This window comes from Henningerozyma blattae, chromosome 4, assembly GCF_000315915.1.
Source record: "Henningerozyma blattae CBS 6284 chromosome 4, complete genome".
NCBI classification, from domain to species: Eukaryota; Fungi; Ascomycota; class Saccharomycetes; order Saccharomycetales; family Saccharomycetaceae; genus Henningerozyma; species Henningerozyma blattae.
The window spans coordinates 753,471-776,279 of record NC_020188.1 but is presented as its reverse complement, the minus strand read 5'-3'; the positions used below and the strand labels follow the sequence as shown (position 1 = coordinate 776,279).

At 31.1% G+C, this 22,809-nt stretch overlaps 8 protein-coding genes across 8 annotated transcripts; 6 read left to right on the top strand and 2 right to left on the bottom strand.

Moving 5' to 3' along the window:
- Positions 1 to 194: 194 nt before the first annotated feature.
- On the top strand, positions 195 to 1,397 carry SCS7 (fatty acid alpha-hydroxylase; the record flags this gene model as incomplete). The annotated part of the gene is made up of 1 exon (XM_004180289.1): positions 195 to 1,397. One exon carries the CDS (start codon positions 195 to 197, stop codon positions 1,395 to 1,397), a length of 1,203 nt encoding a protein of 400 aa, XP_004180337.1.
- A 1,240-nt stretch (positions 1,398 to 2,637) lies between these two features.
- Positions 2,638 to 4,935, top strand: SSK1 (mitogen-activated protein kinase kinase kinase SSK1; the record flags this gene model as incomplete). The annotated part of the gene is made up of 1 exon (XM_004180288.1): positions 2,638 to 4,935. One exon carries the CDS (start codon positions 2,638 to 2,640, stop codon positions 4,933 to 4,935), a length of 2,298 nt encoding a protein of 765 aa, XP_004180336.1.
- A 313-nt stretch (positions 4,936 to 5,248) lies between these two features.
- Positions 5,249 to 7,363, top strand: APL1 (Apl1p; the record flags this gene model as incomplete). The annotated part of the gene is made up of 1 exon (XM_004180287.1): positions 5,249 to 7,363. One exon carries the CDS (start codon positions 5,249 to 5,251, stop codon positions 7,361 to 7,363), a length of 2,115 nt encoding a protein of 704 aa, XP_004180335.1.
- A 780-nt stretch (positions 7,364 to 8,143) lies between these two features.
- TBLA0D03150 (uncharacterized protein) lies at positions 8,144 to 9,616 on the top strand (the record flags this gene model as incomplete). Its single annotated transcript, XM_004180286.1, has 1 exon — positions 8,144 to 9,616. The coding sequence occupies one exon, from the start codon at positions 8,144 to 8,146 to the stop codon at positions 9,614 to 9,616; it is 1,473 nt and encodes a 490-aa protein (XP_004180334.1).
- A 1,347-nt stretch (positions 9,617 to 10,963) lies between these two features.
- Positions 10,964 to 13,120, top strand: TBLA0D03140 (uncharacterized protein; the record flags this gene model as incomplete). Its single annotated transcript, XM_004180285.1, has 1 exon — positions 10,964 to 13,120. The coding sequence occupies one exon, from the start codon at positions 10,964 to 10,966 to the stop codon at positions 13,118 to 13,120; it is 2,157 nt and encodes a 718-aa protein (XP_004180333.1).
- A 2,719-nt stretch (positions 13,121 to 15,839) lies between these two features.
- Positions 15,840 to 17,876, top strand: NOC3 (Noc3p; the record flags this gene model as incomplete). The annotated part of the gene is made up of 1 exon (XM_004180284.1): positions 15,840 to 17,876. One exon carries the CDS (start codon positions 15,840 to 15,842, stop codon positions 17,874 to 17,876), a length of 2,037 nt encoding a protein of 678 aa, XP_004180332.1.
- A 229-nt stretch (positions 17,877 to 18,105) lies between these two features.
- Positions 18,106 to 19,926, bottom strand: MPP10 (rRNA-processing protein MPP10; the record flags this gene model as incomplete). Its single annotated transcript, XM_004180283.1, has 1 exon — positions 18,106 to 19,926. One exon carries the CDS (start codon positions 19,924 to 19,926, stop codon positions 18,106 to 18,108), a length of 1,821 nt encoding a protein of 606 aa, XP_004180331.1.
- Positions 19,927 to 20,567: 641 nt separating this feature from the next.
- AVT1 (Avt1p) lies at positions 20,568 to 22,502 on the bottom strand (the record flags this gene model as incomplete). The annotated part of the gene is made up of 1 exon (XM_004180282.1): positions 20,568 to 22,502. The coding sequence occupies one exon, from the start codon at positions 22,500 to 22,502 to the stop codon at positions 20,568 to 20,570; it is 1,935 nt and encodes a 644-aa protein (XP_004180330.1).
- Between the last annotated feature and the right edge of the window lie 307 nt (positions 22,503 to 22,809).

The window sequence follows — 22,809 nt, the reverse complement described above, 5'->3', positions numbered from 1 at the left end:
GGCGCGAGCCGACCACACAGTCTACGTATATAAGGGCCTCGTAGAGCAAACAAAACAGGCGCCGCTGACACAAAGAGTAAAAAAAAATCCAGCCTTCGGCAACCCTAGCCTTTGCAACCCTCGTTCAGTCATAGCTAGCCCTAATTGCTTGCCGCAACCCTAAAGTAACGTAATACTGAAACTTCCCGTGCCCTATGCCTGCCTCGCCCTCTACCGCCACAAAGACTGATACTGTTGGTACATCGTCTTCACCTCTAACCAAAGAGTTATTCTCTTTGGAGTCTGTGCAGAAGCATAACACCAAGAAGGATTGTTGGGTTATTTACCAAAACAGAAAGATTTATGATGTTTCTCAATATTTGGCAGACTATCCAAAGGGTAACTCCAAGATTATTGACTTTGCGGGTAAGGATATTACTTCTTCATTCAAGAATCAAGAGAGATATAACCATGATCCAGAGACTTATGATTTCATGAGTCATAATGATAAATATTTGGTGGGATATTTGGCTAATGAAGAAGAAGCTTACAAATTGTTATCTAATCCTAGCCATAAAGTAGAAGTCAAATTGACCGAACAACCATCGACTTATGATTCCACCACTTTCGTTAAGGAATTACCTAGTGAAGACCATTTTGTCATTGCTACAGATTACAAGAAGGATTTCAACGAGCATCATTTCTTGGATTTGGAAAAACCTTTGATTCCTCAATTATGGAGGGCTAAATTCAACAGAGCATTCTATATCGATCAAATCCATAGACCAAGACATTTTGGTAACAAATCTGCACCTTTGTTTGGTAATTTCTTGGAACCTTTGACAAAGACCGCATGGTGGGTCATTCCTGTAGTTTGGCTACCTGTAGTCTTTTATCATTTGAAAGTTGCCTTCCATAACATGAATAATATATTTGCCACTTTCCTTTTCTGTGTTGGTGTGTTTGTTTGGACTTTGATCGAATATAGTTTACATAGATTCTTGTTCCACATGGATAACAGAATCCCAGACCATCCAATGTTTTACGTTTTACATTTCACCATCCATGGTTGTCATCACTATTTGCCAATGGACCCTTACCGTTTGGTCATGCCTCCAACTTTATTCTTGATCCTTTGTACCCCATTCTATAAATTGGTCTTTTCTGTATTACCATTGTATTGGGCTTACGCTGGTTTTGCTGGTGGGTTATTCGGTTACGTTTGTTACGATGAAGTCCACTATTGGTTACACCATTCAAGAGTTCCAAAGTTTATGAGATTGTTGAAGAAATTACACCTAGAACATCACTACAAGAATTACCAATTGGCCTTTGGTGTTTCCAATTACTTCTGGGACAAAGTTTTCGGTACTTATCTATACCCTGATTCCCCATTGTCTCCAATGAAATACGAATAGACTTTGCCCTTTTTTTTTATCACCCTTTTTTTACCACCATTTTTTTTACAAGAAAAAAATAAAATAAAAAAAAAATAAAAAGAAAAGGGACTTCTTATGACTCTTATTTATAAACGTATGTATACCCTTTTATACTAAATTAGACATGTTCAAGATTTATGTTCAAAAATTAAAAAGAAAAATATTACTACAATACAAAATAGGTGTACACTTGGACTTGTGTAGCTATTTTTAAACACAAAAACCGTTCATGTTGAACAATCGAACACATTTCATTATGAAATTCTTAGTGTTTCATTATACGACGCACATGCATTATATTCTAAATAAAACAACGCTTGCATTTCTTATATATATATATATATATATGTATATATTTTTTCAATTTTCCTTTTTTTACTATATTTAGAAGTTGTTTGGATTTTTTATTTCTATTTTTAGAAGAATCACATGATTCAAAATTTCTAAAATTTCTAAAATTGAATTTTGAATTTCAAAAATTTCTGCTAATCAAGAAATCCCAAGAAGAGAAAAAAAAACATAAAAGTGAATTTTAAAAGCCAGCTAGAACTCGATTAATTTGCCGAGAATTAACAGTTAAATTAGAAGATGATTCATTAAAACATATTAATTAATAAATTAATTATTAGTATTATCATAATCATTACCATAATATTTTTATTTTTTCATTTCAATTAATTTCAGCAAACTAAAAAGACAAGGGAAAAATTTAAATACTAATTAATCTTATCTCAAAAGACTATATTTGATTTCAGCCAATTGCATTTTATTTTATATTTTATATTTTTTTTTTTTTCTAAATTTCGAAAAATTACGCCTTTGGTTGCTTTTGATTGCGCTTGATTGAGAATTCAACCTATATTATTAATATCAATAATTCTCTTGAAGTAGAGACATCCCTCTCCCCTCATCAAATCAGTTTAGTAACATCATTCATCGGATACTCAATCCTGACTATATGTTCAATTCATTATAACCATTTGTATCACTATTCTAATTGTGAAATATAATCCCGTTCTACCTCCCAATATTTTTTAAGATTCAATCTTTAACTATATCTTGTACTAATTCCGTGAAGTGACGTTGATTTATTTGCAATATATTTTTATTATTATTCATCCATTAAAAAATTTTTAAACTTGTATTTTCATTTTGAACTGAACAGAAACTCAGCAACAACAACAATAGAAACCAAAAAAAAGAAAAAAGAAGATAAAAGATGACCACTGATCCTATTAAAATACGACCTTTATCACCAACTACAACTCAAAGAACTACAACGCCATTAAATACTGCAGTGGTATGGAAAGTTTGGGTAAAATTAGAAGATGATTTAAATTCTTCAATCAATCAATCAATCGCTATTGAATTCACCCAACATGATACCGTTGATGATTTGAAATCAAAGCTTTTATTGAAATTAAATAAGTCTAGATGGTCAACTTTAAATGACAATACTTCAATCGCAATAGGGCTATATATAGAAACACCAAAAATAATGGGTCATAATGTCTCAAAATCACCTAGAGGAAGCATTTACATGGAAAATAATTTATTTAAATCAAAACCTAAATTATCTTTACAACAATCCATTGGCAATAACACTAGCATTAATAATACAGACACTCATGAATTATTCACATTTAATAAAAGTTTTTCATCGACTGCATTGAATAGAGATTTCAATACCATAAAAACATCAAATTTACATACTGTTACAAGCAGTGGAGCATTAATATCACAACAACTCCAAGAAAGAAATTCCCCCTTTATCTACCCACAGGGCCACAGTCCAAAAATAAGTGCATTTTCAAAATTTACTGGATTATCGTTATCACCAATAAATACTTTACAAATATCAAACTTTAAATATAATTCAAATGGTATACATAGACAATCAATCTCAGCATCTAGAAATGATTTAAAATATTTAACAGAAATTATTGATAATAATACATCACGAATAATATTTGAACCAGACGAAATAATTATACGAATATATAGTGAAGTATTTGGACCTATGGGCGTTCAACAATCATCTGAACCTTTACAAGTTTTTACAACTGACATTTCAAATTCAATAAATATTAAAAGTAGAAGATGTAGCCAAATTGACGTTCCATTATCTAAATTAAGTAGTCATGTCAATAATGAAAATATGAATATTAATCATTCAAACAATATTAGCCCAAATTCAAATAATAACACAAAAAATCTTGCAGAAACTAATAAACTAAAACGTGATATAATAATGAATTACGAATTACGAAGTTCAAGTAATAATAACCAAAAGACTTCAAATGATACTGAACGCTTTGATGATACTAACATAGATAGCGAAATGAATAGCCCAACTTTTAACCCAAATACTTCATCAGATAATCTAAGGAGGGAAAGTGTGACGGAAACTGAGCCTGATTTCAGAATTATAACGGATGAAGAACAATTAAGAAAAGTTTCTAATTCAATTGCAAATGATGAGAATATTTTACATGCTCCTAAACAAGCCATTCTATTATTGCCAAAAAACTTTGAAGGTGACGTAAAATTTGAATCTCAGCAGAATGACGCTTATTCTCCAACTTCAGCAGATATGGATTTGAAAAGTAAGAAACCAAACATTATTCCTTTTCAAGAAGGTGATACAGTCCCGCATTCAGGCTTACAAGAACAAGAAATTGGATTAATACATCCCTTACTAGAAGGTAGCCCAAGTAATGAACCAACTTTGCCAAATACCCCACCAAATATTAACTCTAGGCCAACACTGACTGATTCTAACATTATTCACAAGGGCTTACAAACTAGTCAAACAAACTCCAATATTGTAGGCACTACTGATGAGTTGAAATCTACTACAAATCCTGTAAAACCTAAAATGAGAAGTACAAGTGAAAATATTTTCCCAAGAATCAATATTTTAATTGTTGAAGATAATGTAATTAATCAAACAATTTTAGGATCATTTTTAAGAAAGAATAAAATTTTTTATAAGGTAGCCAAAAATGGTAGAGAAGCAGTTGATAAATGGAAAGAGGGTGGAATTCATTTAATTTTTATGGATTTACAATTACCAGTATTATCAGGCACAGATGCAGCCAAGGAGATAAGACAATATGAAAAAAAAATCGGTATTGGAATCCAGAAAAAGCAATCGTCTTCCTCTGATTTATCCTTATCTGAATCGTTTTTAAATACAAAATCATCTGCCTGTGCTCCAGTTATTATAGTCGCATTTACTGCATCAAACTCTTTAGCTGATAAGAGAGCGGCATTAATTGCAGGTTGCAACGATTATTTGACTAAGCCGGTGAATTTACATTGGCTAAGTAAGAAAATAACGGAGTGGGGTTGTATGCAAGGGCTAATTGACTTTGACAATTGGAAACAAGGGCAGAGCAGAATGACAAACAATGTTCTTGTCAAAAAGCAAGCATCCCTGAAATCCAGGAAAAGCGGTACAAAGATACCAACGAAACAATCATCTTCACATAATATTGAAGCAGATAATATTTGATTCTATTTCAAATAATCGTTAATGAACATATAGATTACTTATAAGAGTATATAACATTTTTTATAGATAATGCCTAAAAAAGAATATTTTTTAGAACTTCGATTGAATTCTATTGAAAAAGGAATCCGCTAGTATCTACCATTACGCGTCGCATACAATTTTTCTCTTCAAACGAATAGCTTATTAGGAAATTTGATGAAATTCCGATCTACATAATAACCAATATATGGATAATTTAGAATTGCCAAAATATTTCAACAATAATATAGTAATAACCATAATAGTTTAGAATTACTAAAGATAATTGATAATTATGGATCAAAGAATTTTTGCTAGATATAAAGCAAGTGAGCTTAAAAATGATTTACAAGGCTTTGATGTTAAGAAATCCAAAAATAGCGCTTTGAAGAGAAAAAATGCTCTGAAAAAGATAATTGCTAATTTAACTTTAGGTAACTATAATGAGATGGTTCATATGTTTCCTGATATAATTAATTATTGGAAGATAGAAGATGATATGGAAGTTAGAGAGATATGCCATGAATATATTAGATGCCTAGGCCCACTAAAACCTAAAAGTGCCAAAGAAGCCCTACCCTTGATTTTAAAAGATTTAAATAGCAAAAATGAAAAACTACAGCTCCAAGCATTAAATACACTGATATCTGTACCAACTTCTGAATTTTATAATGAAGTTTTTCAATTCACCAGCGATGCTATCAATCGTAAATCACAATCATCAAACGTAACTAAAACAGCTATATTTTCCTTGATTCAATTGGATGATATCGAACATAACCAAATATTCCCATTTTTAGAGCGTTTGCTAGATATATTGGATAATCCTAATAGTAGACCGGCAGTTCAAGCGGCTTGTTTAAAGACTTTGTACACAATACATGAAAAGAATAATGATATGCAATTTTTATGTTTAAAATCTAATATAGTATTTAATATACTTTCCATCTTATCTAAATTAAATGAATGGGATACAGTATATGCTTTAGAGCACTTACCAATATCAGCAGTTCCACAAACGCATAGCGAGGCATTAAAAATGATTGAAATGACTTTACCTCAGCTGCAACACGTAAATTCATCTGTTGCATTGAATGCAATGAAATTTATTGCATATCTCTTAAATTATGTTGATCACATTAATGAAAGTATTGTGCATAAATGCTCAAATTCTGTTATATCATTGTTAGACAAACCACCTGAATTACAATTCTTAGTTCTTCGTAATGTAATTCTTTTACTATTAAGTCGAGAAGATTCGTTGTTACACATCGATGTTGCATACTTCTTCATTGATTACCATGATCCGATTTACATTAAAGATACAAAACTCGAATGTCTATACTTATTAGCAAATAAAGACAATCTTCCAATTATTTTAAACGAACTTTCTCAATATGCAACAGATATTGATACACAAATGTCAAGGAAAACTATTAGAGCTATTGGAAACTTAGCTGTAAAACTAGGGGATGACTCAGTCGATGATTCCGTTGATATTTTATTAAATTTACTAGAATTTGGAGTAGATTATGTTGTAGAAGAAATTATATCTGTATTCAGAAATATTCTAAGGAAATATCCAGAAAGATTTACCGATGTGATCCCTAACTTGATTCATTATTCTAATTCAGTTCAAGAAGCAGAATCAAAAAATGCCATGATTTGGATAATTACAAGGTACTATAACTTATTACCCAATTATCTGGATAATTTTTCTGTTTTTTCATCAAAAATCAAGGATGAATCTCTTGATGTTCAATTCTCTATATTGAATTCTAGTGTCAAGTTTTTTGTAAGATCCCCCTCAAAAGAAACAGAGAAGATTTGTATTGGAATTTTAACTATATGTACAGAAGAAATTAACAATGCCGATCTAAGAAGTCGAGCTTTCATGTACTGGAGATTGCTCTCAATGGTACAGAATGATAATTCGGTTTCCAATGAAACCGTGAAAGAAATTGTGGATGGGGAGTTACCCTTGATTGAATTAGATACGAAACTCGATTCCCAAATTTTAGAAGAATTAGAATTAGATATTGGATCAATATCCTCAATTTATTTGAAACCCGTCTCTCAAATATTTAGATTAAATAAGTCCAAATATTTACCAAAAAGCCCTGCTCTTAATGCTTCTAGAAGACAACTGGAAGTTATAGAAGATTCTTCAAGTACTTATAATCATGAACGATTCACACCGAATAGGTCTTTCTCAGACATTAATAGAGACAGTTCTTCGAGCCCTGTAAGGCAATCAAGCGTCCAGAACTACAACAGTCCTGCTGAGACTGTCAATCACTTAAGAGGCAAAATGAAATTAAGTTCAAGGAGTCCTTCCAAATTGTCGAGAAATCCAAGTAAATTAATAAGAAGGCTATCCGTAAGAACAGGTCTTGGGAAAAACAAATAATGTTTCTATACCCTTATTTATAGCGCATCAAGTAGTTATCAATAGACGAAATTATAACCTCAATTTGATATTTCTTTAAATTCATCCCCTGATTGATTTATTTGCTTTACGAGAGACTTATTTACATATTGATTTTTGAAGAGTAGTACAGCTTTTAATCTACATGACTATTTCAAGCAGAATAGGTACAGTCCTTTGCTACTTTTTGTTTAATAGGTATTCCTGTGAATTTTGAGTCATCTCTTTTTCGCTCATTCATTGCCTAATTAGGAAATTCGTTATCGGCCCGCTTAGTTTTAGAAGGATCTCAGCAAAAATTAATACAATAAAAATATATAGCCATACGTTAAAATAAGTTACATTAAATTACGAGGTTAATCATTCTTAAATATTAAGAATATAGATACCATTGATATGATTCTTGGTGCTTCCATCCGTACCTTTAAATGCTTTGTTTAAGGCTGTTAAGAAAGGTACATTCATTATTGAAACTTACCTTTTCATCTTTTTCTTGACTATCTTTTACTTAACCTGGAGAGATTGTAAAAGAACAAGTACTAATTTAATAATGTTTTAATAAATTAATAATTAAGTTTACCAATCCTAATTAATATACAAATTTTTTAAAGTACTTAGCAGTCTTATATAAAAGAGCCCAGATCGAAAAAGCAACATACTGAATGATTCTATCTAGAAAAAAATGTAAAAACTTTAAAGCAGATTTATCTTTTTTAAATAACTAATATATGCCAAATTATATGTAGTATTTTTGAAAGTGAAATGGCCCTATCGATTCAAATATTGTTCTTTTATTTTTGCCTATTTGCTCTGTTTGTAGCAAAAGACATTACAAATGAAGTTTTTTTTTCAAATCTTATAATCAAGCCTCAAACACCTGAGAAGATTCCTCATCAAGGCTGGGCTATATCTTTTGATTTTTCAATTGGAACTCCTTCAAATATCCTGAAAGGAGATACATTTTTTTTGTTATTTCCACATGTCTATCGTATTAAATTCGATGATACAGATGATTATTTAAAGGTTTTGCTTTCAAATGAAAAAGAAGCATTTAGTTGCTATCCTTCTCAACAAGCTGCTTATAAATATGAAAATACAATATTGACATGTAATGCTTTAAACGATTTATCTGGGCTTTCCTCTGTAAAAGGGACTATTGGATTTTCTATAAGTTTTAGTAGTGGTGACTCTGTATATCAATATGAGTTACAAAATGCCAAATATTTCAAAAGTGGTCTAATGAATTTTCAATTTCATAACATGAATGCCGATGTATCATTTGATTCCACCGAATTATCAGATATAGTCTATTGTGCTGGACGCACCACAACATATGGGTCGATGGAATCGTATTATTTATTAATGCAATGCCCTCACGGCTATATTTCTGAAGGAAGCTTAGTACTTAATTTTGACAGTAGTGGAGATGGTTATGATCTTGACTGCGACTCCATACAAATACAATTAGGAAATAGTTTTAATGATTGGTGGTTTCCAAATTCTAATGGTGATTTTGTTTCGCCAGATGTGGTTTGCTTTGGTAGTAACCTAATGGTCCATATTGAAAAGGCTAAACCCGACTATATGCTGTGGCTAAATGCATTGCAGAGTATTAAAAAAGGATCTAATATAATTTCTCACGAACTTTCAATAGGTTATACTTGTGTTAATACAATTTTGGATTACACATTTTCTACCGAACTAGAAACTATTAAAAGCTTTTCAATCTATCAAGGAATAAACTTTGCTACAATAACTTTCGAGTCCATACCAATAGCAGAAACTCCAACTTCATCAATTGTCAACACCCCTTCTTACTTAAAGACTACATTTACAGATCCATCCACATCAAGCATTGAACTACAATCTAATTTATATTTGGCAAGTTCAACGCTCTCTGTACCTTTTATATCATTATATCCAGAGAATACTAAAGCTTCATCGGAATCTTCTAAAATAAAAATTGTAGATGCACTTTCACAAGATACTCGATCTGGAACGCTAACCATTTTTTCTACAATATTTAGCTATTGGACTGGCAGGAAAATAGAAACATATTCTACACAAATTACATATCTAGTGAGTTTACAAAGTATTACCATAGAAGAGCATATTTTTTATGTTGGTATTCAACCTGGTACAATTACCTTGACAAAATATCGTGGATGGACTGGATCTTATACTAATACATATTCAACTTTTACTTCACTTTATAAAGAGAACGATGAATTGTAAATTTATGCCGTAATCATGGCCATTTAAAGGATATCTGTTTACCTCTTAGTGAAGAAAAACAATACTCTGTAGTAGATTACTCGCTATTCTATATTTTATATATTACCATTTTAACAGAAAAAATTTTGTAATAGTAAAAAAAAATATAGCTTAACAATTAAAAACTATACCTTAAATTACATTGTAAAATAAATTACGGCCCAACAATAAAGTAGATATAAATAACACCAAGGATAGTTGATATTTCCATTTTCTTGTTAGGATTTGTTAGAGATGTGCAGTAATAAGTTCAACTAGCAAAGCTAGAAAATTCAAGAGTAAAACATAAAGAAATATAAGAAAATTTAATAAGATAAAGAAGCTACAGTCATTCTTGGTGGAGAATTTTCATTAAACTATTATTCAATAGTTATAAACATTGCCCCACATTTGCCTATTTTTTTTGAATTAGCATCACGGTTAACATAGCCATTTGAGGAAAAATAATATCAATATAACAAACAATTAATTCATTATTCACGTTATTTTTCTTTACAATTCGTGAATCTCTCCTTAAACATTCGTTTTACCACCAAACAGGAGTTGTGGTTACTGTGATGATACACTATTTGTAAGTTTCAAAAGAGTTTCGTAATAAAGTAAGTTGTATTAAAAATGGCAATTTATAATTATAGTTATTAGGCGAATTATACCTTTAGGTATAATCTAGGAATAATTCCTTGCAAAATGATATCAATCAAGGCTTATTTTTGTCCTAGATAAATAGCTTTTACATATAATTAGTTAGCATTATAGGCAATGAGTTAACTACATATAGCATCTCCTAAACTATTTACTACAGTTACTTGTAAATAAATATAGTCATCTGTGATATACTTTTTGTGGTTTTCAGTTATATAGTTTGTTGAGATCGCGCTTAATTTCATTGGCGGCCTAATTGGGAAGGCGAATATTTTTAAAGACGTATATGTGAAATTTTAAAAATTCTTTGTAGATCAAACTAAAACGGTTAATACAATTAACCGTTAATAAAATTAATATCATCAGAGATTTTATTATATTATCATTGGAAAATTTCTGATTTTCTAAATGTGTCAGAATCTAAAACCAATTGACTTGTAAAATGTTGTAAAATGAAACCTCAAGTTTTAGATTAAGGTTCATAAGATTGTGTCCAAGGGCAAACCACATATTGCTATGAGTTACTCACAATTGTAATATAGAATTCCTGACTTTTCGTTTATATATAATTCGAACAACTTTTAAGATAATTATGTGATAGCTCATTGCCTTTTCCTTATTTTTTAAATGGTTTTGAAGATATGACAAACATAATCAAGCAAAATAATGTTAACTAAAATCATTACTCTATTTATATGGTGTTACACTATTAGTGTAACATCTGCATCAGATATTACACAAAAGCTTTCTTTTTCAAATTTAGCCATTGTACCAGAAACTGCATCGAAACTCCCTCAAGAAGGATGGCAAACATCTTTCGATTTTTCTGTGTCTGATCCTTCTGCTTTATCCAAGGGAGATATATTTACCATAGATCTGCCTCATGTTTACCGTATTAAATTTGAAAATGATGCTGACTATTTGACTGTTTTCCTTAAAGATGGCACAGCTGCTTTCAAATGCCATGCATCTCAGCAAGCTGCTTATAAATTTAAAGATACTATTTTATCATGCACTGTCGCTTCAGACCTATCTTCCTATTCTTCTGTTTCAGGGTCTATTGAATTTTCAATTAGTTTTAGTAATGGTGATTCTTTATATCAATATGAATTTGAAAATGCTAAATATTTTAAAAGTGGTAAAATGAACTTTCAATTTGATGATTTATCTGCTGATGTTACCTTTGATGCTACTGAATTAACAGATTTGCTATACGCAGTTGGTCGTTCAACTTCATATGATAGCGTGGAAAGTTATTATTTAGCAATGCAATGTAAGAATGGTGCTATTTCTGAAGGTTCGATAGTAATCAACTATGATATTAATGGCGAAGACTTTCAATTAGACTGTCAATCAGCTCAAGCTCGATTAGCTAAAGACTTTAACGATTGGTGGTTCCCCACCTCAGAAGGGGAATCTAATGCTATTGATGTCGTTTGTTATGGGAGTAATTTAATGATTAATGTTGCTAATGCTGATCCTGAACATATGTTATGGATAAATGCCCTTCAAAGCGTAAAAAAAGGTGTGAATACAATTGATCATGATATTACAATGGATTACACTTGTGTTGATACCGTTGCAAGTAGTACTTATTCGATTGAAACATCAACAACAAAACGTTTCGTCATATACCAGGGTATAAATTTTGCTACCGGCTCAGGTAGTACACTTGATTTCAGTAGTGCTACACCTACTGTTGATATTACTTCTACCACTACCACTGGTTGGACCGGTCACTATACCAGTACTTACTCTACTGGCGTTACCACATTCACTGGGTCGGATGGGATACCCACCACTGCTACCACATACTTTGTCGAAACTCCAAACGTTAATACCGTAACTACCACTACCACTGGCTGGACCGGTCACTATACCAGTACTTACTCTACTGGCGTTACCACATTCACTGGGTCGGATGGGATACCCACCACTGCTACCACATACTTTGTCGAAACTCCAAACGTTAATACCGTAACTACCACTACCACTGGCTGGACCGGTCACTATACCAGTACTTACTCTACTGGCGTTACCACATTCACTGGGTCGGATGGGATACCTACCACTGCTACTACCTACTTTGTCGAAACTCCAGGCTTAGCAAATTCAATAAGTAACACTTTATCTTCTAATTCTTCAAAAAGTATCAGTATTCCAAGCTCAAGTCTCCCAGAGTCCAAGTATACGACCATTATTACAACATTTAATAATGTAACTAGCACTATTATTACATGTATCGAATCTTCGTCATCAAAAGGGACCGTTAGTTTTTCAAAATCTTCACTCTCTTCTCGTTCTATGTTTACTACCTCCATTTCCAGTATACCTGAAGCAAATATATTGACAACTACTTCATCAATTACAACTGCTTCTGAAACTAATTTATACAGACCACCGGCTACTACCATATCTCCAGTAGTTTCTACAGTAAGCACTTTTTCTTCGTCAGATAAACCCAGTTCAAGTTCATCTCAAACTATTGATATAATAGTTTCCAAGACAACTTTTGTTACGAATAGTAGAATCTCTACCAAAACGACTTATATTGAAAGTTATCAATCTTCTTCGAGTGATATTGAAATAACTACTCAACAAACTGAAACAATGAGGATTACTTCAACAGTTTCTTCACTTTCGAAATCTAAAATACCAAGTTTATTATTGAATGTCAATAATATGATACCAATTACATCATCGTCAATAGTAACAGTTTCAACAATTCCTCTTCAAGAATACCAGGGACTAGGTTGCCATATTTCTATTAAAAATAATATATTGGCTTTAGTATTTACATTTATTTCATTTATTTCTTTTTAATCGAAGAAATTACAAGGAAAATTTTCAACGAAAAATTACTCTTGATTCTTTCATACTTTCAACATTCTTACCAGGTTTACTTTTTTTTCAATATCCTTTATTTTCTATTATTTATTATTATTATCTTCTTTTTTACCAAGCATGGAATTATACTTTCAAGATTATTGGCTCCAAATCTTTTATGTTTTGAGATAGCGAATGCTTCTTCATAATTAATTATGTACTCTTTTTTAACTGTATATCCCAGATACGTGATCTTTGTTTCTCAAAAAATTTCTCTCTATAATTCATTTCTTTTTAAGGCTTTACCCTTCTATTAGCTAACCGATTTGTTATTACCTGTATCTTTAATGTAGTAAATTTAGCGGAGAAGATTACTAGGAATGCTACAAATTTATTGATGAAAAAGGAAAATCTAATATTAAAATCAAAACACAATTTTTATTGTAGATTTCCCTAAAGTGTATTATTTATTGTAGTAACGAAATTAACAATTTCTATGAGGGTATTGTAGACATTGAAGAAAAAACACTAAACCTAATATCGACTTATATACCAATTATCAAAAAATAAAGTTTTTTTCTTGATATTTTAATATTTATGGATTACATATGTTTGAAGTCATCACATGTTATCATATTTATTAATAACAAAAACAACCAACATCATAAAAATTGCTATTTATACAAAACGACTTAAAAAGTTGTGAACAATTTGTTCACACATAATCTGGCAAATGATCCAAATAATAGTCTGGAATTTGATCGATGACTAAATTATTGTTTTGTTGTGGATGGTGTAGAATGCTAATTTAAAAATTGGCAGCATGACTATGCTACAGAAGAAGATTTAATATAATCAGAATCATACACTTAAGGAAGAGGATGCGATAATGTTGTGATTCACAAAACCCTTTATATTTTAAACCATATCTCCAATTGTAGTACGTTGCTTGTTGAATACATTACTTGTCAAGTTTCGGATGTTTGCTAAACTAAAATAGGATAAGCAGTCTTTGAACAGAGCATTACTAATTAAGAAAAATAATGAGTAACAGAACGTAGAAAAAATGTTTCATATTTAAGTTTTCGATTTATGAATATTGAAAAAAACCCAATGCCTACTTCATTTTACATTTTTAACACTTTTTACCTTCTTATACCTTCTCTAGTGTTAGGTCCACTGTTTCCTTATATTTTTGGTTGACTTTTGAATGTGTATACGTAGCTGCATATATATACCCATGTGTGATCAATAATACCTACAAAGTAACATATTTATAGCAAAATACTCTTGAAACAAAATTAAAATATTAGCCACTTTTACAAAATAAATTTTAGTTAATATGTGTATTTTGGAACATTTTAAGTAAGTTTATTTAGCTCTATTCGATATAATTGTATGCCAACTGATAGACATGTTCTGGTTTTATAGAATTTTTAAAAAGCAAAAAAATACAGATGACTAGAATAAAAATGTAACAAGGAGTAAACGAGCGTAAAATAATTGAATAAAATACTGGTATATTTAGAAAGCATAGATTGTATTTCTAGCAATTTTGTAGGAGGATATTATCTCAAGGTCAAAATAAAATATGTAAGGTATATAGTATGTCGATGATGAATTATTTTTTCCTTGAGTTTTTTTTATTAATTCTAAAGGTATTCGTTACATATGGCGAATTATGTTTTATGGAATTTTGAAATTGTAATTGAAGTCTCTGTTGCTGTAATTCTTGTTCAGAAATTTGCTTTTCTTTCATGCTAGTTTTAGCTGCTAAATCAAATAAGATGCTACCATTTTCATTAATATTTGATTCATAAGGCATACTCCTGTTAGAAATTGCCATAGTATTATCAGTTGCACTAGTTGTATCAGAAGTCAAAACGTTAGAAGGCAATTTAGAGGGTACATGAGCTCGTACAAATATTACATGACTTATTGACTGCAAATTATTGATCATCTTCCCCTTGTAGGATCCATTTTCATTCCTACTGCCACTAACAACGCTAACCACTTTCTTGGATTGTGTAAGATCATGCTGTGCCTCAATAGTTTGCTGATTAGTGAGCATAGGATCCTTCCTAATAACAAAATCTTTCTTCTGTATCTTAATAGTAGATTGCTGTTGTTCATATGGGATGACATTGCTTCGCCATGAATATCTGAAAGATGATTCCTCTTTGGGCTTATATTGTTTGAATGAATTACTTGATCGCATATGCAATTGAGAATTTTTAGAGTTTCTTTTCGTTATACTATGTGAAAGAAGTACATCCCCCCCTTACCATCGATCCGTAATTTGGTATGCTTATCTACGCTTGGATCTACAAGAATCAGTTTCATTATTTGGAAATATCTGTGAATCTAATACTCAACCTGCTTTTATCTTTCAGTTAAACCCTTATATGCATTTAGATTATATTAGAATTAATGATCATTTTTTTATGTGAATCTATTGCATTAATCCATAGTTCTTTTAGTTAGGCTCTCTTAATTGCATGCCATGCTTTCTTCTAAACTTCCGATGAGCTTCAAATTTTATTTTTGAAAGAAAAAAAAATTGAACAATTTCAAACCTCATCGCAGAATTTGAAAAACTGTTTGTAGCTAACAAATAAAAATTAAAATAGTGCTAAACCATTTTCTTTTTTGAACACTATTTAAGCTTCTATTAAAGCATTTTTAACACTACAATTAGAAATTAATAGGAAACGAAATGGCAAGAGTTAAAAGATCTCAATCTAAAATTCAGCAGAGAACTTCAAAGAAAAGAAAGTATGAAGATTCCCTTCTAGAAAATGGTACATTCAATGATATTGGGGAAGTAGATGCTGCAGCAATGGAAATACTTGGACAGGAAGAATCTTCAAGTAGAAGTAAGAGTAAGAAGGAAAATAAATGGGACAATGAACTTCAAGATTACGAATTGAAACCCAGAACTCTGAAAAATTACGATAATGAAGAAGACTTAGTTGAAGGTTTACCAATCAAAATTGGTGGAAAAATTGAAAGAAAGCTACATAAAAAAGAGAACAAACTACATGGAAATGAGCAAGGTGAAGATAGTAATGAAGATAATATTGAATCGGCTAAAGGGCAAAAAGAAGACCAACTTCAAGACGACGATGAGGAAGAAGAAAATCCTGATACTGAAGAAAAAATTATTGAATTAAAAGAACTTATTGCTGAATTGGTGGAGAAGATAATGACTGAACCAGAAGATAATGTTGCTGCATTGGGCCGTTTATGTAAAATGGCTGGTTCAAAAAATCCAAATACTTGCAAATTTTCAACGCTAGCTTTGGTTCCAGTTTTTAAAAGTATCATCCCAGGATACAAAATTAGACCATTAACTGAACTCGAAAAAAAAGAGAAGGTTTCAAAAGAAGTAGCAAAATTAAGACATTTTGAGCAATCTTTAATTATTCATTATAAGACATATTTAGATTTATTGGTTAAATTTTCTAGAGTTGCAAACAATGACTCACCAATTAAAGTAGCTATAGGTAATTTAGCAGTTCAGGCTGCAAACCAAATTGCATTTAATGCATCTCATTTCAACTTTAAAACTGAAGTCTTAACTCTATTAATTCGTCGTATAGCAAAGCCAAATTTATCAGCCGATCCAACTGCGGCACAAACCATTAAAACCCTGGAAAATTTAATGGTTGATGATGATGAAGGTGCTATATCTGTTGATATTGTTAGAATTTTTTCAAAGATTTTAAAAGTAAGAAAGTATTCCATTGATGAATCTGTTTTGAACATACTATTATCTCTAGATGTTTTGAAGGATTATGATCCTAACACTAAAAATAATGAGGAGGAAATTAGGATTAAACAAAGGAAGAAAGATAGAGTCCATCTATCTAAAAAACAAAGAAAAGCCAGGAAAGAAATGAAGGAAATTGAAGAAGAAATGCGCAAAGCTGAACTGGCTGTTTCTGCTGAAGAACGAGAGCATAATCAAGCTGAAATACTGAAATTGGTATTATCTTTGTATTTGAATATTTTACGTGAAGGATCTGCAGTATTGCTGGCTCCAGTATTGGAAGGTTTAGCCAAGTTTGGTAATATGGCAAACTTTGATTTGTTAGGTGACTTCTTAGAGGTTTTAAAAGAAATTATTAGAGATACTGATCTAGCATTGTTATCCCCAATAGAAATTAGGAAATTTTTATTATGTATAGTTAGTGCCTTCTCTTTAGTGTCCAATAATAACGCAATGAAAATAAATATTGACTTATCCGTGTTTGTGGAGGCTTTATACTCAATTTTACCGATGATTGCATTAGATTCTGATATTGAATTGTCCTATAAATCCTTAAGATTTGCTGATCCCTTAGGTATAGAAATTACAAAACCTGCAGTGGACGTTTCAACAAAAGCTGAATTACTATTAAAAGCTTTGGACCACATTTTCTTTAGATCAAAATCAGGCACAAAAGAAAGGGCTACTGCATTTACTAAAAGATTATATATGCTAATGCTACATACCCCTGAAAAGACTAGCATGGCTATTCTTAAATTTATTGATAAATTGATGAATAGATATCCTGAAATTCGTGGGTTATACTCAACAGAAGATTGCATAGGAAATGGTATATTCCATTTAGAATCGAACAGCATATCTAGATGCAATATTGATGCTGCTACTCTATGGGAAAACTCATTATTATGGAATCATTATAGCTCAGTTGTCGTTAAGGGTGTAAATGCATTATCTAACCGCTCAAAAGATTCAAACAGATAAATTTTCCGGAAAATAAAGAATACTGTAATTTTGTTTAGTATATATAGATTTAATTAATCATGTAACATATGCAAATCCCTTTGAACCGCAGCACAATTTAATGCTATACAATGCAAGTTTAAATTAACTGAAATACATTTGGTATTGAGAATGCAATATTATTAAGACTAGTATACATATATGCGTACAAATTTATTTAGATACATAATAATTTTGTGTTATGAAACCATTACAATTTCACATTATTACTAGTTATCCCATTTTCAGCTTTTCTGATATTACCTCTAACATCACGCTTTTCACCTTTATCATTAACAATTGTAACATTTTTGGCTTTTGATAGTGTATCGATGACAGACTCTTTTTTAGATTTCTTACTAGGCTTATCTTCTCTAGCTGCAAATGCTTTAGACTTCTTTCTTTTCATTGATCTACGTAATCTGCCCTTATCTTCTCTAGTCATTTCATCCTTCGATATAGTGACACCGTTCTTTAATCTAACTTCATTGCCATTTTCTGATTTACCAACCTTATAAATTTCTTGTGGAGCTAAAGTAGAGCTGGTAGACAAGGTTAATGGTTGAGCATCTTCCATTGAAATAGCTGCAGTTTCAACTCTAACTTCAAGAGACTTTTTCAATGGTTTTGGAATGAAATGAGCGGATGATAATGCATCCAGCTTATAACATAAATCGTTAAACAGATCAGTTATTTCATTATGAGCCATTCTTAATTCTTCACTTATTTCGTCCTCGTCTTTAGTACCATTATAGTCATTTTCATATAACTCAGCAAGTGACTTAGTTGACTTAGTGTCGCTTAATTCGAATTTTGGTTTAAATGGTTTGTTTGTAATGTCATGAATTGTTCTCCTTGGCAGATCGTCAAATTCATAATTTTTGATCCTTCTTCTTATCATATCTTCTAATGACTCCGTAACTTCACTTGTTATAATTGGCACTGGCTTTGCTGCTCTATCGAATTCAAGATCTTCTGTCAATAGAGCATCTTCAGGACGATCTTTAGCTTTGACTTCACCCTTTAGAGCCCATTTTTTTTCAGCGATAGCTTCTTCTTCTAATATTTCAATTTGTTTTTGGATTTCTAATTGTTGTTTTTCATAGGTTGATAGCTTCTTTTCTGGTTTATTCGAAGTAAGCTCTTCTTCGTCATCAGTTTCATCTTCGAATAAATCTAGTTTTGCAGCATCCATGGCAGCATCATAATAATCTTCTCCATAGCTCTCATTGCCAAAATCTTCTTCTCCTTCTTTATCACTACTTTTTTTTGAAACGGCCTTATTTTTATTTTCTTTAGGCTTATCGAAAAAATCATCATAGTAGATAGCTTCTTCATCTTCTTCAGAAGGTATGTCTGCAAAATAATCAACTTCATCTTCATCTTCTTTATCATTGTCAAGCATATCATCAATTTCATCAGCTGCAATAGTCTGTCTATTAAACTCTTCAATATCAAAAAACTGGTCATTAAGACCAAATTTATCCTTGACTCCTCCTTCATCTTCCCCTTCTGCTTCTCCTAAATCACGTTCCTCTTCATCTGAATCTAGCTCCTCTTCACTGGAATGAGATTCTGATTCTGCTCTAGATATATTTTCTCCTTCGCCATTGTTACCTATTTCAACACCATCAGACTTATCTTCGGTCTCTTTATTAATGTCTAATTCAGACTCATTTTCACTCTCAACCATCTGCTCACTACTAGAATTTTGTTGCTCATCATCCAAGTCTATGTCACGTTCTGAATCAGATATATAATTGGAAGTGGTTAATTCTCGTAATTCTTGAATACGGTCCATTAAATTACCCTCAACATTATCTAAGACCATTTTTACCTGCCACCATACTTGATTAGCGTCTAAACCCTTAGTGGTAATAGTATCAATATCATTTCTACTATTTGGATATTCTTTCTTATGTAACGTTATAACTGAATCCATATAATTTTTAGCCAAACTCAATGGCCCTTTGGAGCTTTTTGATAAAATATCAGTTGGCTCTTTAGTTAGAGTCTCGATAAAATCAGTCATTTTTCAATAGGTTAATATTTGGAGGGGTTTATTTTCACTACGAGACTATGATAGGAGTACGGTGGGTGATGAAAATTGTTATTAAATTTGATTTTGTAACATGTATCATATAAAAATATAATATTATTTAAATGAATTAAATTCTGATTTTTCCTGCTCATCGCTTTAATTATTAAAATTTTTCAAGTCCCGTTTACTTTCTTATTATGAAAATAAGTATATATACATCCTTGCACCATTGAATAAAAGAGTTATTGTATAGGAAAAGATAATAATCAATATCAAAGGTAAATATTAGTATGAAGCTTAGTAGTAAAGTATATGTTAAATAATATTATAAAAAGTATAAAGCAGTAAGAAGTAATAATTAAAAAAAAGATGATATTTCAACAATTATCAAAAAAGTTTAATTGTATGAAATGAAAAAAAATGATACATTGAAAAGTAGATAGAGAATGAGAGAAGAATATTGCTTGAACACTATTTTACAAGAGTATTGGGTATTTTATTCTTATCTTGAGCAATATGGAATAGAAAGAAACGAATGAATAGTAAATGAATAAAGGTATATATAAAATGCGAAAGAATGTAAGAAAAAAAAACAGCAAAAACAAAAAAAGCATAAAAAATGCCTTTAGTAATTAAGAAAGGATGGCAGCAGTGACACCTAGTACACCTAATATTATACTGACAACAATTGTTGTAATACACGCGATTCTCTCCCAAGGTTTAATAGTATATTTACAAATTTTCAAATAAAATGAGCAAGGTAAAATCAAACAAATAAAGAAGACCAAACCTGCACCCAAGAATGCAATTAGCTTATCGAAAGCTGGGAATAAAATTGCTACAACAATGAATGAAATATTGACAAAAATTTTATTCCAAATTTGTAAAAATTTAGCTAATTTCAAATTAAACCCAGTATATTTAAATTCAATATGATTAATATTCATTAAAGTGTCAAGAACACTAATAATTGGTCTTGCGTTCAAAGGAGTTTTAGCAATCGGAATCATTGCCATTGAAAATGAAATCAATAGATAAATAAATTCTGGGTACCCTTTTGTAATCATGACATTTTTTGTAATTTCACCTTTGACGCTATTACCAAACATCAAAAATCCTACAATAGCAGTTGAGAAATCGGTTAATGCCGTAATCTTATATGTCTTTTTAAGACAACTTTTAAATTTATATGGGTGTCTCATATCAGTTTTCAAATTTGGGAATACTGCATGACCACCCCAACAAGCACTTAAAAGACCAATTGAAAGGCATAATTCTTTAAAACTTAAAGGCCATAAGTTAGTTGGCATTGGATTTAATAAAGAACCAGGTTGATCTTTCTTAAAGATACCACAAACAAATATTAAAAAGACAGTTCCGATTGTGGATATAATACCTAACAATGAAATGTTAGATAATATACTTAATGGGATGAATACGCCTGGTGTGACAATAAAAAAACTCATAATTTTGAAAAAATCTGAAGAATATGATGGAATTAAAGCATTTAAAGAATCACCAAAAAGAATGATTAATGAAACACCAACACATAACAAATCCAAAGTAAAGATTACAGAGACTAAAGCTCTTCCTTTAGCACCAAATGCTGCATAACCCAAGTCTGCATAAGATAATAAATTTGGATCAGTATCTAAACATCTTGATAACAATTCTGCGGTACAAAATGTTGAGAAGGCAAAAATAGATAACATAATTAAACCAAGGGCCCATCCTGCATATTTTAAGCCTAATGGTAAAGCTAAAAGACCCATACCAATTAATACGTTAATTGAATTAAAGATAGTTTGTGGAGCAGTAGATTTCCCTGACACAATAGTGATTACAGTCCCATCTTTTTTCTCTACTCTTTGAATGACGATAGAATCAGCCGAGTCTAGAGGTTCATTAGAATGATTAATGATGCTATTATGATCGAGTAAAATAGTATTGTTAATAGTGTTATTATAAGTGTTTACTGAAGTTTGATCGTAGTCAGTGTCCATATCAACACTGATATCATTGGGATTATGGTTAGCATTTTGGCCTAAATCTATTGTTTGCTCAACTACTTGGAAAGACGAAGAGTCCAACAAATTATTATTACTGTTCAAAATATTATTTTGATATCTTCCAACGGGATCTTGAATGTTTAATATAGAAGGGTGGCCAGAAAGACTATTTAAGCCGTTGTTATGTAACACAGTTGAAACGCGCCTTGAAGTTTCAGTGAAAGAATTGTCACCAACGAAATCCAAATCCAAATTATCATTGAAATTATTGGAAATACTGATGGTTCTAAAAGAATTGGCTCTTCTTACTGAAGTTGCGAAGCGACTTAATGAGTTCACACCACGAAATGAACCGATCGGATGGTCCAAGATGGATTTTCTTCTTTTGACATATTGAATAGGAATATGGTTATCATTATTGATCGACTCATCAATAGATATATTTACATTACTATTATTACTAATGGAAATATTCGTGTCCTCGGCGCTTGGAATCGAGATATATTGAACCTTCGAGCTCTTGGAAACAAGAGGTTGCTGTTCCTCGGAATCGACCATTCTTCCTTACCTATGTTACTTGATTATTTGAAAAGTATACCACTTTAACAAACACACTCTCGACTCACTTAAATAATTAATATCCAAGAAAAATTTTTTTTTATATTTTTTTAAAACAGAAATCAAAACAAACACTACTTAGGATGATTTATACCTATTTATATCAAATAAACTTTCCAAAGTATACACATGACGATAGCATACACAAAGCTATACCCGATCTGCATATTTACCTATACGTTTCAGGAACTTAATTCTACTATTTCACTTGGTTTCTACGATCAGTTGTATACCAAGTCTGACAACG